This window comes from Battus philenor, unplaced genomic scaffold (genome assembly GCF_028537555.1).
Source record: "Battus philenor isolate CCGP_79_NKW_IND1 unplaced genomic scaffold, ilBatPhil1.0.hap1 SCAF_7, whole genome shotgun sequence".
NCBI classification, from domain to species: Eukaryota; Metazoa; Arthropoda; class Insecta; order Lepidoptera; family Papilionidae; genus Battus; species Battus philenor.
Window position 1 is genome coordinate 6,455,403 of NW_027181737.1, and position 18,811 is coordinate 6,474,213.

At 31.1% G+C, this 18,811-nt stretch overlaps 2 protein-coding genes across 3 annotated transcripts; one reads left to right on the plus strand and one right to left on the minus strand.

Annotated features, from left to right (window-relative positions):
• The first annotated feature begins 4,906 nt into the window (after positions 1–4,906).
• Positions 4,907–8,991, plus strand: 140up (RPII140-upstream gene protein). The gene is made up of 6 exons (XM_068774343.1): positions 4,907–5,207; positions 5,300–5,465; positions 5,920–6,008; positions 7,635–7,771; positions 7,861–7,969; positions 8,200–8,991. The coding sequence occupies exons 1-6, from the start codon at positions 5,056–5,058 to the stop codon at positions 8,318–8,320; spliced, it is 774 nt and encodes a 257-aa protein (XP_068630444.1). The 5' UTR covers positions 4,907–5,055; the 3' UTR covers positions 8,321–8,991.
• A 292-nt stretch (positions 8,992–9,283) lies between these two features.
• On the minus strand, positions 9,284–15,986 carry twf (twinfilin actin binding protein). Of its 2 annotated transcripts, XM_068774354.1 has the most exons (9): positions 15,868–15,986; positions 15,428–15,505; positions 15,000–15,111; positions 14,249–14,411; positions 13,861–13,994; positions 12,905–13,008; positions 12,366–12,509; positions 11,470–11,588; positions 9,284–10,392 (listed from the first exon to the last, which is right to left on the minus strand). In XM_068774354.1, the coding sequence occupies exons 1-9, from the start codon at positions 15,890–15,892 to the stop codon at positions 10,240–10,242; spliced, it is 1,032 nt and encodes a 343-aa protein (XP_068630455.1). In that variant the 5' UTR covers positions 15,893–15,986; the 3' UTR covers positions 9,284–10,239. The 2 variants fall into 2 exon arrangements, with proteins under 2 accessions (XP_068630455.1, XP_068630456.1); XM_068774355.1 differs by lacking the exon at positions 15,868–15,986 and having other exon boundaries at positions 15,000–15,106; positions 15,428–15,441.
• Positions 15,987–18,811: the final 2,825 nt, after the last annotated feature.

An 18,811-nucleotide genomic window follows, 5' to 3' on the forward strand; every position in this document is an offset into this window, starting at 1 on the left:
ACAAAATAACAGGGATTTAATTATATGTTTATTTCATCTAATCTAAATCTAATACTGACATAATAGCAAGCTTTAACAAGCCTATTTATTATATTCTAAAAGAATGTATTTTGTGGATTCTTTAGTAAAACTTAACTTTTCTAACCGCCATTCGGTCTTCAAATAAGACCGAGAGCACACTATCTACATTACATGCAGTTATGTAAATTATAAAAATTTACACAATTTTAACATCTAAGTGACTACACTACTAAACTCTAGATTTATTCTTTGTCATTTTATAATAAAACATAGTTGAAAGCATTGTTGTTTAATTAGATAACCCCAAACACCCTTCTTCACTGAATTAGCTCGAAGAATTGCTCATCTGAAGGTAGTGTGGTAGTGGGCGGGACACATCGTTTATGACATCGATAGCAGTTGGGGCCGAAAAGTACTCGCGAGTCGGTCAAGAGGCGGCAGATGCGCTTGGAGCAGCAGTGGACTTCTATCGGCTGAAAAAGGAGAAGCATCCTTTTGCATTTCCTTTTTTAAATTATTTCCCTTCAACTATTTCTTACACTAGATCCTTCACACAAACAGTACGTTCTTATATATACCTAAAGTTGAACTACACAGGTCTATTACAACTTAGCTCGGGTAAATTCCTAAAGTTCCGATTGTATTCTTTAATTTTGAATCATTTATTAGTATTAATATGCTGATAGCAAATAATTTCATTATGTGAATACATCTGAATATCTGATAGATCTTTACACTTCTTTAAGCTTCTTCTACCTTGTTTGTTTGTGAAATTATGCAATTTCATTTTAATTCAAACCACGTCCAATGTCTATTACCAGAGATGACTTACGGCACAGAAACGTGGTCTAACTAAGCCCTAGTCGTGGGCAGGCCACGTTGCACACAGAAAACATGGCTGCTGGGTCCTTAAGGTTCTAGAGTGGAGACTACGGACTAGGCAGTGCTGTGTAGTACGTCCACCAGCAATCAGTGATGGACGACCTTGATGAAAAGTGGATAGGCGACCTTGTAAAGGTCGTTGGAATACGCTGGATGCAGGCCTCTTCCAACCGGTCCTATAGGAAATCTATTGGTGAAGCCCATGTGCAGCAGTAGACGTCCTATGATGATGATGATGATAATTAGATATTAATCAGGATATATTTTAATAGTAAAAGAATTCACTTGCAACAAAATGTGACAAGACCAGTTTCGAATTTCTAGATGAATAGTTAATAATATATAAATAATGTATACAAAATCCTCATTAGTTTTTTCAGTTCATCGACGAAATTTCTACTCTCTTTTTCAACTTTTTTTTTATCTCCTTTTTTCAAGTAGTAATGCTACCATTGAATAGATAAACGAGCTAAAGATAGTTTAAGTATGTAAAAAAATTCATAGGTAATACTATAAATACATTTATTTGCAGTAATTTCTCTAACTTTATACACTTTAATGAGCAGATTAAGTCATTCTTTTTGCCCATATGTGATTCATTAAATATTTGACATCCTTGAAGCCCTAAATTTTCGTCCAAAATTAGGATAGCAATAGCAGTGGTAATAGCATTGTCTAAAAATTTTCTCAGGTACTTCTTTATAAGAAAACATGAGGAACAATTATCATTAGCACTGTACATAAACAAATAGTAAATCATTATCAGAATGTGCCACCTTGTATACAGAGCAGGATTTTCTCTGACACATGGCATAAACTAACAAGAGTCTCGTCGCAATCAGGTTAATTCTTTTACCTATACACGGTGTTTGGTAACATGTTTATCTTTTCAAAGTTAATAAAAAAATCTGTCTTCCATTTACCTTCCGTCGAGTTTCTCACACTGTTCAAAACATAACCCTGCCTTCTGCGCCAAACGCTGCAGTTAACTTGGTGCAATTGAGCCGAATTCTCGAAAAATATTTTCTTAGAAATTTATATGAATTCTTAGATTGTTATTGTAAACTTTCTCTTTGAAGTTGCGCATAAAAAGCGATTGTGGTTAAACCAGGTAACGTCGATGCCCACGAGATATCCCCAAAGTCGTTAGATCAATTTTTGGAAGAGAGCTTCCTGAAGCTAATTTTTAGAAGCTCTGGCCGTGTGCAGTCGCACCATTGATGCAGTATCATATAATCAGTATAGTTCAGTTCAGTAAGTTAAAAAAGGGTTAAATAAAAACTTTTCCAGAAGATCATTTGTCATTTCAGGCTTATCAAGAATGTTTACTTGACTTAATATCTGTTCCACGACATTTGTTGTGCATCTTTTAATAAATAAATATCATAATCATAAGCTTTGTAAACAATAACTTTCTCGAAATTGTTATCGACACGCCAGAGTCATTATCGAATAGTACAAATAATCGGCTATTCAACTGTCCCTTCAATAGCCGTCCGAAATAAATATCCATCCCCGAAACGCGCCAAAAGAGCAATCCACAACTAGTCTTCGCCATCTTGGTGAACTTCTAAAATTGTTGCCATGTATTTTCTCGAAGTGCCTCCATGTTCTTGAGACATCTCAAAACTAGCAACTGATTTCATGCCTTCGCTGGAGCAAACTTTATAGCACTAACAATCGAGTTAAAACATTTTAATTTTGTATAGTTCTGCACTCAACAATTTTTAACGATTAGGTCTTACTATGTATCTAATAATATTATTTAACAAGTACTATTACTATTTTTCCTAAAATCAACGTCATTATTGTTAAAAATGAGCAATAAACCATGTTACATATCACCTCTGCTAGGGCTGTCACTCGTCGATAATATCCACTTATCATTGCGACTATAGATGTAAAAAAGCCGATTTAAAACGTTTAAAACCAAAAGTGGCGGTTTAAAACCCCAAATAAATCTTTTTAAACGGTTTAAAACTCGCCTACTAAAATATAAGAACAGTGTTTTTACACATCATTATCGACAATACTTTGTCTTGTGTTAGTTACCTATGCAGTTTATACCTATATAGGTAAGTATATTACATATAAAGTACTATAATTATAAAGAAACAATATTACATACAATAGATTAAAATATGTACCTAAATCATAAAGAAAAAAGAGAAATGTGTATTGAAAAGTACATAATTCAATGGAGAATCACGTGTAGAATTCGAAAATACTGACATCTCAAAATCGACAATAAAGTCCCTTTACCCTGATAACGTCACAAGGTAGGTAGGCAGGCCAGTTACAGTCTGTCAAGAAAGTCATGAAAAGAAATAAAGTGTTGCCATATTTAATTTTAGGACAGAAATGTCAGTCAGTTACAAAGATAGTGGCGCCTCATAAATTTTCATGACTTTCTTGACTGTATGACCATCATGTTGTCGAGTGGACTGTGTAAGATTAGCCAGTTTTTTTTTATTACTTTCAAGAAAAAGTTGGGTACCTATTAATCTAATTTTATAACAGCTCATTACATTTTAGTTATTTAGTAATGTTTGGCATATTTGGTAAGAGTACCTTTATATTGAATCCAAAATTGCACTTTTTTTTACAATACTGGCAACACTGACATGTCCGCACGCAATACGCTATGTATGTGCGTGTGTGGTGTGGAGTAGGCGAGCTGGCAACGTTGCATCTTGACGTCTCTCCGCGTGAGAAGTGCAAGTGTGTGAGTTTGGTTTTAAACCGAATGAAACTGATTGATAAATCTTTTCAAAATAACCAATATAGTTAACTAGGTAATAGTTTTTCAACTTAGCTAGGTAATGTTTACACTTGGAATAGATAATGTGTTTATATTTAAGAAAAACATAGTCGTCAACACTAAACGTTTAAAATCGAAAAAAATGTTTTTTTTCGGTTTTAAACGGTTTTTTTCGTTTTAAACCGATTGGTTTAATTCGTTTTAAACCGGCCTTACATCTATAATTGCGACACAAGGGCGCCTGAGAGGGCCAAACCTCGGCTTGATCAGTTGCTTCTGGCTGGCTAACACTATTACCACTTCGGAGTATCTAAGATTTCCTTTTTTTTTGGGGATTTTAGCTATGGGAATACTATACGCCGTAGTAGCTTTTCTCAGTAAAAACACTTGTGTCGACAGATTTCAAAGCGTTAGTTAAATCGTTATGAGAATAGTTTATACGTGTAATTTTTTTTAAACTTTTTCTATATAAGCACTAAAACAATCACTTGAATTTAAAGATTTTTTCTGGATTTATTATTTTGTAAATTTTTGAAGTTCTTCTCTATATGAGAATATACGCAATTGAATATTTTTCAATGAAATAGAAATCTTTTGATTAGTTTAATAAAAATATAATCCGAATTATAAACAATTTTTTCTCAATTTTTCGTAATTTAAAACTAATCTTTAATCGTTTTAAATTAGGGAATATTGAGAATTTTGAAATACCTTAATACACATGTACAGAAATATACACTGTAATAACATTTATTTTATGTAAACTGCATTTTAATAAATAGCTGACCAATATTAATACGAAATTAATTAATACTGCTAACGAGTGGCTTACTCCCAATTTCTAATTATATCAAGGACATTTTAATAATTTTTAAACATTCAGTAAGTAAACAGACAGTTTTTGAGATGTATATCATCTCAAAAACCTAACTCAATTGCGCTGACACTTCACTGTTTTACTTCAAAAACATTTCTACTTTTGTCCAAATTGACAAAGGTGTCTGATATTCTTTCCTCTAAATTTTGAGATATTCTCGAAAACAAATGAACTTCATGAAATAGATTACTTATTAACAAACATCAATATTACTTTCAAAGTGCGTGTGTATTTTTTCTATGTGTTATATTTTATAAATAGTGCATTGTACCTAAATAAGGCCCATTAAGCAATTTAATCTCAATTGTTTTACGTATGGCCAAGCATTTTTATAATTCGAACTGGCAGCATTGACTAAATTTGTCAAACCTGACATTGTCAATTATCTGATTAACAACCTGTCGCGCGGATATTTTTATAAAATATTGCTGTTACACACAGTTTATTTAAGTGTAATTTTTTCCTGGCTAAAATGAAAAGCTGAACATTGTTGGTAATTACTGTAGATTGCAAGATGATGTTAAGAACAGCTTTACGGTTAACGCCTGCCATTGTTTTACCTTTTTTTGAAAAGCGTAATGTAAATGATTATGACCATCTACATAATCCCCAAGAAAAATCAGCACAGAATGGTCTAGAAAGAGTGAAAAAAATGTTCATAAGAAAGTAAGTATTACAGCACAGTATAGGTAAGTTCTATCCTTATATTTAACACCATTTAGAAAAAAATATACAGTTTTCATAAACAAATATTATAGTGAATATGAAGAAATTTCTGTCGAACTTCATAATGTTATACAAGCTTCACTAAGCGGAGCATTTGTTGGGGCCTGTCTAGGAGGATTTGCCAAATCGAGAGATGCTTACTTATACTTCATGGAAAGTAATCAAGCTACAGCATTTAAATCAACAGGACATGCTAAGGTATGGTGATAGAATAATAGTCATTTTTCCTACTATATAAAATAGAAGTATTGAATTACAAAAACATAATTTGTAATTACTTTTACCTTAATTATTTATTTATATTTAAAGTAGGCCCCCCACTACATAGGTCAATGAAATAGTCAAGGTTATGGGATGTAACTTAATCTGGACAATGCAATACTTGTCATTATGGTGATCTTCGAGAAAACCTATACTGTGCAATGGGTGTCTATCAGCTGACATGATGATTGATGATTAGTTGGTAAATCATTTATCATTTCCATTTGTCATTTTTTGCCTCTCAAAATTTTTTGTCATTTAAGCCATCAATGTAATTGCAGTAAGTTAGTGGTTATAAACTTTTGGATTTAGGAAAATAGTAAATATCAATATTTTATGTTTTTGAAAGTTTAAAATATAACTGTAACATTAAAAGAAATATTTTTTACAGAAACAGTTACAAGATTATGTTACCATTGCATTTGCAAAAGGAGCTGTGCACTGGGGTTGGAGATTAGGTTTATTTACGGGAACTTTTTGGTAAGGCTTTTGTTTACAGCTTTCCATGCTATCTATGTTTTTTGTAAACTTTTTGTAATTTCATAAAAAATGCTTATTAATTGCTTTTTCAAGTACCATGTCCCTCATTCCTAACGATAAAATTAGTTTGTAAACATTGCCATTTCAATATATATTAATTGTATTTTAAATCATTGCAAGCAAATAATTAAGTTAATATTTAACATTAGACCATTTTTAACCAGCAATCCTGTACAGCATTTTTTATATAAAAACTATTGTAGCACTGCACATTTATGTTGTTAATATCTGACTTAAAGTACTGATCAATACAGACACATTCATCCACAAATAAAAAGATACATCAAGCATACAAGGAGGAAAATCTAGTGCTATGTACTTCACTGTCCCCTGCCAGGGGACATCGTAATTCTAGCATATAACTTTGATATCCCCTCTCAGGGGACATTCTAGTTTATTAGTGATACAGTGAATAGAGTTATTTCCGTGCACCTCTTTAAGACATGCATGTTTCCCTGAAGTTTTCTCTTGAAATGGCACAAGAAAACATATCAAAATATTGTAAAATTACTAATAGATTTATAAAAGGAAAAATCGGCGGATTTTGTGTGAGACAAGAACATGAGATGCATGTTACGATGGTTGGAGCGCTTCTTGAAACTACTTGTAAAGAGGGATATGGCAGGTTTTTAGAAGAAAGATCAGTATGAGAACATAGCACACACTGTATAGTGTGATTTATATTTACAAATAAACTAGTCTAAATCTGGAGGAAAAGCTTTTCAAAGCCAAGCTGGTTTGAAGCTTCGACCAGTACACACAGATTTAATGAGAGAGAAAATTGCAAAAGTGATTCTTTCTTAGTGAATAAATTGTTTGGTAAACACTGTTTTTGTACATATCATCTTGTGAATAATTAATAAAAAATTCGAATTTTCAACCACATATTTATTCATATTTTTTATTAGAGCAATGGCAAAGATTCCCATAACAAATAGTAGTGAAGAGGAGCTCCAGATAGACCTATGTACCGACATGATAGAAAGACTAACTGTAGAACATCCTAGATCTCAACCAATTCATATCAGTCCAATATCATTATAATACATTACTTAGTTCTAAAATTATAATAAGTTATACAAAGGTTTGTAAATGTTTGTTTCTGCTGTAAAGTGGCACTGAGTAGCTGATAACCAATGTCCAAAATCATGCAGAGTGCAAGTGCAAAGGGCTAGTAATAAAAATGTTCGCTCGATTAATTATCAGGTTACAGGCTACCAGGCTCTAACTGACAGATCTCATACTTTCAAAAAATTTTAACTGACACAGACCATCAGAAAAATTAGACATAATTAAAAGTGACCAACAACAACAAACATATATTTGCAAGGAATAGTATGTATATGCAACAGTTTTAATTCACACTGTTGTTTGTATGAGAAAAGAAAAGTAATGTTTTCACTTTTGCCTTATGAAAATTAGAAAAAAATAGACAAATTTGTTGAGCCGAGTTTTCTTTTCAATACATTCGGCAATCCATATTATTTATGTAAATACAGTTAAGAAAGTAAAAATGATTATTATAAATGAGATATTTAGGAGTTAATATGTAAACATTCCTTTCAGTTTAGTTTCAACTGTTGTGGAGGTATATCGTGGTATTGAAGCATCTTTGATTGACTATGTTATGGCTGGGACCATCACTGGTGCCTTTTATAAAGCCAACTTAGGAGCAGCAGCAATGCTTGTTGGAGCTGGCGTTGGTATGAATAATTACTTGGATCAAAAACGATTGAAGAATATTTTTTGTTTATGGTTGATACATTGGTTTCCAAAAATTTATTAATTTTAGGTGCTGGTTTAAGCTTTATTGGAGGATTACTTATTATAAGCATTTTAAAAGCCACTGGATTTACTATGGATGACATTAGAAAAGCTCTGTTTAAAATTAAACAAGCAAGGTATGTGGCATGTTTAATCAATTGACCTTTTGTAACAATGTGGTGACAATTAATATTTTATTTTCATTTGTCCATTCCATACTATAATTTAGTAAATGTGTAAAAAAAATTGATATCATCAGTATATACGATTTTGAAACTAATATTTAAAAAAATAGATTTAAAATTAACAAAATACCACCTGTGTAGGAAAGTTGACTATTTGTAATGCATAAGTTCTATTTTTTCAGAGAGGATCAGTATAACCAGGCCTTAGAGAAAGGAGCAAAAGAAAAACATGATGATTTAACAAGGCACCATGATTCTCTTGTCAAAGAGAAAGGAAAACAGAAAACAGAGGAAATTATATAACTTACAAATACAGATTATTTCCATTTTGTAAATAAAAGTAGAATCCATTTATGGAAAAATCATTGGTGGAACCTGAAAATAAAGGAGTTCAAAGTAAATTACAAAGTTGTTTACACTATTAGAAAGATAAGAGTCCATGTTCTCGTTATATTAACTACTTAATTTTTATACCCCAATTATGTTTTGTTATATTTAAGCTGAGGGCACTTGTTTAGACCTTTAAACCAAGTTTAATGGTTTCCTCAGAAACTTTGGTTTGGGTCATTGCATTGTTAATTTCTGCAGTCAAGCTTTTGGCCAACTTTGAATAACTCCATTTAGTTCAAGTGGCTGGGCGAGCCATGGCTCATTCATAATCAGTATATTATTACAATATATTTATTTATTCACTCTTTGTACACATTGTGTAATGGAGGACAGTATGCCTTATAGGCATTCTCCTTCAGAATGTGAATGATTGTGTTGGTAGAGAAAACTAGTAGAAAGTTATATACAGTTTACAAATAAATATTATTGATTCTGATTTGCGTGTATACTTTTAGTAAAATCTAGGGCAATGATACTTAACATTTCATCTGAGAAAGTGCAGATGTAGTATTACACAGGACGTTGTATCATACAATTCTACCTACAAATTAAAATCATATTGATTTTAAATTAAACAAACTTCCATTTAAGTGCTGTGAAAAAATAAAATATTTAAAGTAAAACTGTTATTAAAAGCATTTTATTTGACACATAATATAAGCGTTGATTACCAATCTTATTGTATCACATATAAAAATAGAAGAATTTATTAATGTATTGTGCAATAATTTTAAACAAGTTTAACCTTTAACAAACAATTATAATCAGAATAATTCAGTTTACGTTCTAAATATAAGAAAATTTATCAGTAATCTTGATATATCAGAGCATTAAATTGTCTTATGGCAAGATGAAAGCAAATATTTGTTTTCGGCGTTATTTTAAAATATCCTTGAGCAAAAAACAATAGAGATCATTAAAATGGTTAATTTAAATTTCAAATATGAATACACGGAGAACAAATTAAATATCAAATATAACATCATAAACTTGCTCTTAATTACTTTATGAGTAAGTAATGATAAAATGTGCATAAAAATATTACAATAAAATCATATTAAATCAGAGGAATCTATCAAAAAATAGGAAACTATGTAATCTTACAGTTAATAAAAATTTTACTCTCAAATTTTAAGAGACAATTTGAAATATTTAATACATATATAAGGCGATAAGGTAAAAAATACAATAATAATTATCAATTTTTTAAACACTTCATTATGTATAGAATACTTCTACTACAGTTAGAACGATTGTTGCAGTTTTTATTACAGTTTAGAAGAATCAGAGTATGGTAGTATGGTTAACAGCAATCTCTTGTACATTCTTTTTAATTTTTATCAAACTAGTTCTTATCTTAATAGAATTATTTTTAACTTAGTTAAAATTTGCTTGTACTGAAACAAACAACAAAAAATTTATTGATCCGAAGAAAAATATATCCATGATAAATTTGAAGATTTTTTTTAAAACAAGGTAAAAGTTAAATAAAGATGGCATTGGATAGCATCAACCATCAGTTCAAGCTAATCCATCAAGTTTCATATGCTTTTGACTAACAGAGTAAAATAAAATGGTAATCTATTTTAATGAGTTTCATTTAATAAAAAAATAATGCTGATTGTAAATAAATTCGTAAGCTATAAAAATTAATTATGCTACTTTTACATTGCAATGAGCATATTAAAAGTTAAATAAAAAAAACGCTAAAATAAATTTGAATTGTATCAATTTGTTTTACCATTAATAAAATTATTGCAACATGGAAGTACATAATACTAGTTGGCGTAAGCTCGCTCCTCCATCTGCTGCTTATTGCTTTAAGTCTCGTTCTAATGATTTGACTGCGACTTAGTTATTCGTTTTGCTCCTCTGTTCGGCGGGCCCTTTGGCTTGGCAAAAGCAGGGCGATGAAGATTTCTCCTTGGGTGTATTTCGTCATATAAGAACTCTTCCGTCAACTCCTTTCCGTCGTCGATTTCTAACTGGAAAATTGATATACTCCTTTTATTTCTCACTTATTTGAGTATCGATTTAGTAATAAACATATAGTATAACTAACAAGACACTTGCATTTTTTTCATGTGTGAACACAATCGATAGATCAAACATGAGTGATCGATAAACATGGTGGGGGACCTCAATATCTGTCCATTACACCATGTAAATGCGGCGATATTTAAGAATTTATTATGATTTTAAAAATAGTTGATTTCCTTTAGAGAATTTTATGATACAATTTAACTGTAAGGCTTGCAATTATTTATTGCAGTATAATTAAATTTGAAATGACATAAATGGTAACATATATTTTATTATGAGGGGCTATGGAACAAAAAAGTTCCTGAACATATTGTTCTTCAATCTATCTTAAAAATTACTAGGGTTTATAAAAAATGTCTTTGCATGTTTATATCAGACATTAAAAAAATGTTATTGAGTGAAAGGACTAAGATATTTCAAAATTTAATATGCAACATGCCTGCTTGAATCATTTTGTTCAGCTAATTATTATCAGTATTTGTAATTGTTATCAGTAAATAATAATTATTTTATATTCAAACAATGGATAACAAATAATGAATTTTCATCTTGCGCCAGCATAGGCAACAGTTTGGTCAATTGCACGACACTAGATCCATTGGTTATGTTACACCCTGTATATTAATGTTTTGTATTGTCAATATGGCTGTAGATGATATTTATAATTTAACTAATATTATTAGTAACTATATGTATGTTTCTTTTTTAATATTGTACACTTATTGCTAAATTGTTATAAATATTGTAGTTTTATATCATTTTTATAATTTCCTTATAGACAGATTGTTTAAATTAATAGTGTCTGTAATATTATAAGTATCTTATATTGTTACATGCATGTCAAGATAGTGTATTTTTGTTTATGTTATTGAGGTACTCATAATTTTAAAATTTTCCTACCTCTGTAAAAATGAAAAAGAATTAGAACCAGAAATTCAGAGTTTACTAATAAGGTAGGTTGTTATTAGTGTACACTAGTATAGATAAAATTTTTATAATAATAATAATAACAAACTCACTCTCTTGGCAATCTCAACACCCATTTTCTCTATTATATCCAAAAAAGTTCCAATGCAACTTGAATATAGCATTCTCTCTTTTATACTACAACTGTATCCAGGCATAGAGTAAATGAAAACTGAAAATTGTGAAAAAAAATGTATGTCCAACAATTTCTGATGTATATTATTTTCATATATCATTGTATTAAAATTCAATTCAGCTATTATTCCTTTGAAGTCCTTTAGAAAGGTTTTATCGCTGTTTTAGCCGATAGACGGCCACTGCAAGGCTAGGCCCTCTAAGATATCTGTAGGGGGATATACCATAATCGCCATGCCTTGCAGGTGGATTGGCAATCGCAGTATAGTATTATGGTGCGACAAGGATGCTGCGGGCCATCCTTTGTGAAACTTGTATGTCTATAACTAAGTGTGAATTGTTTATAAGATTGTATTCCGGTAATCGAACCCATGACCGACGATCACTAGTCTACCCCTATCACCTTAATATTTGTTTTGATACATTGGGAAAAATAGTAATTATGTATCTCAAATTGCACCAACAACTTGTAATAATAAAAATATAAGACAGGAGTAATTAAATAATCAGTAATATATTAGACATTACATTTATTTGAATTTTAAATTTGATTAGGGTCATTCAGCAGAGAGAATCTAGTAATTAAAGTTAACTTACTGCACTTCACAAAATTATGAAAGACAATAATAACACTACAAAACTGCATCTAGCTAAACATAACAACTTTGTTTCCGACGTGCCAAATGAAATGGCGATGATGATACTATGTGATGTAGCCAATATCAATAATTTATTTTAGATACTGTTATTATATCTGTGCTTTTGCATCTATAATACTAACAACCGATTTCTGTACTTTCAAGTTAAAACTCACCTATACTTTCTAAATAATCTCCTTCATGCGTGTGTTTGAATATAAACAGATGGTATCGCGCTTGATCATTTGGCACTTGTTTTGGTAACTCAGGTTGATCTATCACAGCTGCTTTTGACAAATGAATTTTTTCTTCATCTATATCTGAAATGTTTTAGTCGATATTAGTACAGAGGTAACAGAAAATAAAGTAAAAAACGAAAAAAGAGTGGGAAATTTTTAATTTAATAATAATAGCAATGATGACTTAATATATCTTTATAACTTTATTGCAGATCAGGCATCTAGATCATTGCATATTATTAAGATAAAGAAAAATGGCAATTATGGCTAATCGTAACATTGAATAAACTATAAATTAAATACTTTTAGGCTTTTTCACAGGATATTTTTAACACAAAATGTTTTTAAATTTAATTTGTTGTTTTTAAATTGTATTAATTGTAGTAAATATGTTTTAAAATATTATAGAAAATATATAATATTTATAACACAAAATTTCATAATACAAGTAACCAATAATTGTAATAAAAATTTACCTATTTTAAACTGTAAATAATTGTATGAACCATGTTGGAGATCAACAATGCCTTGCCTGGCTTCTTCTGTGATAGGAAAAGCAACTCCACCCATAGTAGACTGCCTGTAGTAAATGATATTTTTGAAATTGTGTTTATATACATGGATGTCAAAAAAATAAGTCGATATCTAGTGAAAATTGGGCGAAACCACAGAAAATTCAATAAAAAAATCTTCGTCACATATACATATTTGATATGATTTAGAAGGCTAGCTTTATCCTTGGCATACCAGCAACTATCCTAAGAGAGACATTCCTGAATAGTAAGACACAACGCAGGGAGGAGAATGACGTGAGTAGACTTCCCACTAGGTGGACTGATGACAGTTAAGGTCGCGTGAAGTCACTGGATGCAGACAGTACAAGATTGGTCATTACATTAATCTATGAATGAGAGTCATTTTATAGAGCTTCTAAGGTGGGTACAAGTTTCTTTGTATTCTTTAGATTGTGTGGATTAGGACAGAGATCACCATTTGTCTTACATTTACCAGGATTTGTATGTAAATACTTTGAATTTTCGTCATTTCATTATTCAAAAAATAATTTTGTACACCTACAATCATAACTATCATTTTATAATATGTAGGTGTTAACATACAAAAAATTGAAAATAGTACAGTAGTACAATAGTATCGCCGGGTGATAAATTTTGCACATCGACCTTTGGAAAGAGACAATCAGCTAATTTCGGCGTCATAAAGCGTCACCTCTATCACACGACTGACAAAACGTCACATAGTTAGTGTCGGACAGAGATAATTATTGAGATGATATAGAGTATTGTACACGCTCTTTATCAAAACACATACTTAAAATTAATATTACACCATTGTTTGTTAAACTTAAGGCATGTTGTGTACTATTTTGTTTAGTAACTGTGTACCGTTTGGTTTTTAAATATATTTAATGCACCTGGAATCAGTTCCATAATTGGGATTATGTTCACTTTGTTGTAACTCTTTTAAGGCTTCTTCTCTATCGGTGAGAGGTGCAGGAGCATTTACACCAGACACGTGTGCTTTGTATCCCCTAAGGCTGACTTCATCCTGGAAACAATACAGGGAAAAAAAGTTCAAAATTTGTGCTGATTAAAATAAAATTGGTGGAGACAGAAGAAATATACCAATTATTATCTATTTTTTTTAAACATAGATTATGAAATACTGTAATTTAATAACATCATCATACAACATCAACTAGCAGAGACCCTCTGCAAGGCATGGATCTCCCAGACTAGCCAGACCCAAAGATTGCTTCGGTGACCGTTCTTGTCTAACACAATTGTTACTATCGCAATTACCTTGGTAGTAGCATGCATTTCATCCTTTATATGGGCTGTTCCAAATTCCTGTTTTAGGGTGGCTTTTGTTGATGCATACAACATCTTTTGTCTGACTGGAGCACTATCCGGAGACCAGCTGAGAAGTAACCATTCATGTCCTACAGAATTTGATGAATCAAATCTGGAAAATTAATAAAAATCAAGACTGTTTAATAATATTGGAATTACTTCAATCATAAAGAATAACAGGCAAATATATAAATTAATTGACATTGAGTAAATCTTATATCTGGTATATTATATGTTCACCTTTTTTACAAAAAATCTTGCTATAATAAAATTCAAATGGCACCCGGCATTTGATTTAGCACATCATGTAGAAGAGTAAGACTAACAAAGATTTCCAGGGTTCAATTTTGCAGTGTTATCTGTATTACACAGTGCTCAGAGATTTCGGTATAAGAAGAAAGAATTTCAGACTAGCCAAAACATATGCCTGATAATTATTATTATTACTACAGAGCAAGAGGCTATTTATGTCGACACTTTGGTAAGATTATACCTTATAAGAATTGAATAATAATGGTAATATGTGTTCTAATTGAAAGGTACCAAAAATAGTGAAATTACTGGATTAGTGATATATCTTATGTGTAAATCTTTGTGGCACTAAATCTTAATAGAGTTATTAAGATTTACACCCCATTCTTATCCTCAAGTGCTGCCCTTGTCTTATCATAATATTATTAATCAGTTAAATGTGCTTTACCTATATAAAATGTAGCAAGGCAGATCATCCACTATCAAAGAAGGTACATATTTATCAAAATCATTTTCCCAGGAACCTTTTACTGGGTGGTATTTGGCTAGTATCAGCTGTTCTAAAATAAATAAAGAATTATTGTTAATTAATTTATACTAATCACTTAAGATTGCATTGGGTATCTATCTGGCTGATATGATGACGATGATGACATATTGTCATGAATTGCAAGCAAATAGTGGTAATATAATGCTGCTCATAATAATTTGTTATAAAAACCACTTATTAGATTAAATGTCAAAAGTTAAATTATGGAACCAAATTTAAAGTGTTTTTCTAATGTTGGGAACCGTATTGCCTGATTAAAAGAAAAAAAACTTAATTAACTGTTGTAACATAACTATAGACATTTTTCTATTATTAAAAAACATTACCATTATCAATGCTGATTTTTAGCACCCGAATTTTTCCATCTCTACATTTTGTAAAGTATTTCTTTAACTCTGTATTGGCTGGAAATAACAAAAAGTAATAGTTTTAGTTTTATTATATAAAAGGAGGAAAAACAACTGTTGTATTTTAATCTATAAAAAATTGTAGATGAGTGAAAGCTTTTAATTTAGTTTATTTGGCCTCATTTGCAAATTTGTTTAATAGAGTGTAAATATAAGAAATAAATATTACAAGTTTTCTAAAATGAAATAAATACAACTAGGGATTACACTAATTTCAGAGAACTTTTGCTGCACTCCAGGAGATCATGCATTTCTTAATGTTTGCAATGGTTAATACAGGATTTAGTATTGTCATACTATTTTCTACAAAATTTATTAATAAATTTACCGTTAACCATTACGATGTAAGTAGGTCATACCTTGAATTCCAGTTTGATGAGACATATTTCTTTTAATGCTAATAAAAATCTACAAAAATCTCAATTGTATAGGCTGAAAAACTAATAATAACCTGATGTTTGTGTGAGAGCACAGTAACAGTCAATGCAATTCTTGTCAGATTGATTTTATAATTAATGACATTGTCAAGTGACATTGTCATTTACTTTGGCAGATTAAAAATACAACTAAAAAATCTAACAAGAGATAAGTTTATTTTTTCTAGCAATCTTGAAAACATTTATTTAGTTTGTTGTAAAATGTTTCGTCATAATATTTAAGGCGGTTTTCTTTTTTTATAAAATAATTTTGTGATTTTGGTAGCCGGAGAAAATTAGTTTCAAGAAAGTTATTTGCCAAATTTAATTTTATTGTAAAGTTCTATTATCGCTTATGAATGTTTTGACCTAATTTTAAATTATTTTTACCTTCACTAACTAGAACATTTACTGACAATAAATGTGATAATGCAAAACATAATACAAAGAAGTGTTTTGTCAAAATGTTTGTTTTAGTTTCATGCATTATACGTTCAAATATGTAGTATGAATACTGTTACGATATTTTGAAACAAATCAAGATATAAAGCAAAATTTTAAATTTCAGTCTGAAGAAATTGTTTTTATAATTGGGAAATCACAAGTTGAAGAAAAATCTTAAAAAACATGCTTATATATAAAAATTGACCACAAATTGTTAATTGATACAAATTTCCTAATTTTGTGAGAAAATTTTAGCATACTTAATCTTTTTTAGCTCACATTATTTTTATTACCATTAGTTTGACAATTTGCTTATCGAGTATATGCTACGTGATACAATACCTGATGAGTGCAGGAGTGTTCAGCATGAAAACCAAACTGTTCTGAAATCGGGCGCCCTTTTGCCTCCGTGAATCTTCTATTTTGAGCGAGGATAAACTTTTCGTAGATTTTTCCAATTCTTTAGCAGGCTAATGGGCCAACAGGAAGTGGGAATATTTACGGGTTTCGAGGCCTTTAAAAACCCTCCGCAATCTTTCACTGTTTTGAGAAAGAATCCGTTGGTTATAGCCGCGTTGAATATGAGAATTAAAACCTGGTTGTTACTAGTCAGAAGAAGTTTAGCTGCCTTATTGATTGTGCCATATGAGCCCGGTGCTTTGCGCGGGCATAATCAATCAGCGGGCATAATCAATCGCAAATAACCGTATCTACTGAATCTAGGAGAGGGTCTCGGGAGTGCCTTTCAACTTCGAGATCCACGTTTCGGAGGTGGCCAGGCAAGGGAGGAGACTAGGGAAGGATTGGTCCTCCAGACTGTCATCTGCATTCAGCCTTTTTCTTGCCCAGTGAAGCTGTAGTCGGATCATTCGGGCGTATAGGAGGTGGCATGGTCGAGCATTATTCCCCATTTAGGCATTTGGGAATCTTCCAGAAGGCAAGATGGAATGGTTTGATATCCGAGATGGTATAAGTTCAACACTCGTTCCATTTCAACGATGCGTTCTTTAGTTGTACACTGGAATGGATGTCTACGCTTGCGGTTCGTTTCGGACGGGAAGTAATCAAATGCGCGCATGGCTACATACTTGCGTCTCAGAAGGCATCTTACATTGTCGGGCAAAGCTATCTGAAGTTATCTTCCACTGGAATCTTTTTCGAGCAATTTTCAAAAACAGATTGTAAGTCTTGTGTGCGCACCGATGGCGGTATCCGTGTCCATTTCGGACGTGATTGTTTCTGGGGTTGCGTCGGTAGAATTGAAGCGTCGTGAAGGGATTTTCGGTCAATGTGACAATTTACATCAGTTTTAGTTGCTGTGATGCTTGGGGTTGATTCTAGGCGAAGTAAGACCTTTCGATGATCCGAATGAACACCGAAATGTCATTAATGGGAATAGATATGCCCTTGAAAATCGTTATATCGAATACTTTGGACTTCATCAGAATTAAAGACTGGCTGCTATCTAGTCCTGGTCTCAATCTATTGTATAATGACTAATGATCAGTTTTAGGGAAGATGAAACTAAACCCTATGAAAATTAAAAGTTTAAATTCCTGGAAACAATTTATAACACAAGACAGAAAAGGGAAAAGAATTTCCGTGAAGAGAGTTCGTGTCTATATTGATAAACTGGCCTTAACATTTAAAAGACTAAATGAAACACAATGCAAATCAGTTTTTTAAAGTTATTATATAAACTATAACACATTGTAGCAATAAATATTTCTTCTTCTTTTCCGCCTATAAACACCCACTGCAAGGCATATCCCTTAAAAATGTTTCATGTGATATAAAAAAACGTTTTTATTCTAACAATATTTATGTGCAATAATATACTTTTTACTGTAATGGCTCGATGAATAACAAATTTTTCTATAAGAAGATACTATTTTTTTTACAACTTATAACATTGTTTCTTATATCATTTAAACTGACGCGTGAATTTAGTAACAGAAACCGTTAACTCGTTAAAACAGTTCTTGCATTCAAACCCTGTTTGTTCATCACTGAGTAACAAACTAGTACATAACATAATTCTGCCTAAGGGTTTTCGTGCGCAAGGACAAGTTCGTAAGATGATATAGAACTTGCCGTATGCTTATATATTTGTCTAAGAAAGGAATATAAACTTGTAACACCCAGTTTTCGTATTCATAACGTCGATTCATCTTTTTTGCGACAAGGTATATGCTTCAATATTTTCTGAAGTAATTTTACATTTATCAGTACCGTTATTGTGAAAGAAGATCTATTACTTAAGCATATTATGTTTAATATTTTATTGATTAATAAATACTGTGCAGCAAAAAAAAATTTCTCGGAATTTTACTGAAAAATGTTTTTGTTATAATAATTGTTTAATTAGAAGTATAAGTATGAGTGGATTATCTAGTATTAAATAAAAGAAAATATTAAAGTGAAGGTTATGGTATTAAGTTCT

Bases quoted from the DNA above. Each gene is read 5' to 3' on its own strand.
- 140up (XM_068774343.1), top strand. From the start codon at position 5,056: ATGATGTTAAGAACAGCTTTACGGTTAACGCCTGCCATTGTTTTACCT. The intron at 6,009-7,634 runs GTAAGGCTTTTG...CATTCCTTTCAG, and splicing joins TTATTTACGGGAACTTTTTG to TTTAGTTTCAACTGTTGTGG. The intron at 7,970-8,199 runs GTATGTGGCATG...CTATTTTTTCAG, and splicing joins TTTAAAATTAAACAAGCAAG to AGAGGATCAGTATAACCAGG.
- twf (XM_068774354.1), bottom strand. From the start codon at position 15,892: ATGTCTCATCAAACTGGAATTCAAG. The intron at 15,112-15,427 runs GTAATGTTTTTT...TATTTATTTTAG, and splicing joins AAAAATCAGCATTGATAATG to AACAGCTGATACTAGCCAAA. The intron at 12,510-12,904 runs GTAAATTTTTAT...AAAACATTTCAG, and splicing joins TTATTTACAGTTTAAAATAG to ATATAGATGAAGAAAAAATT.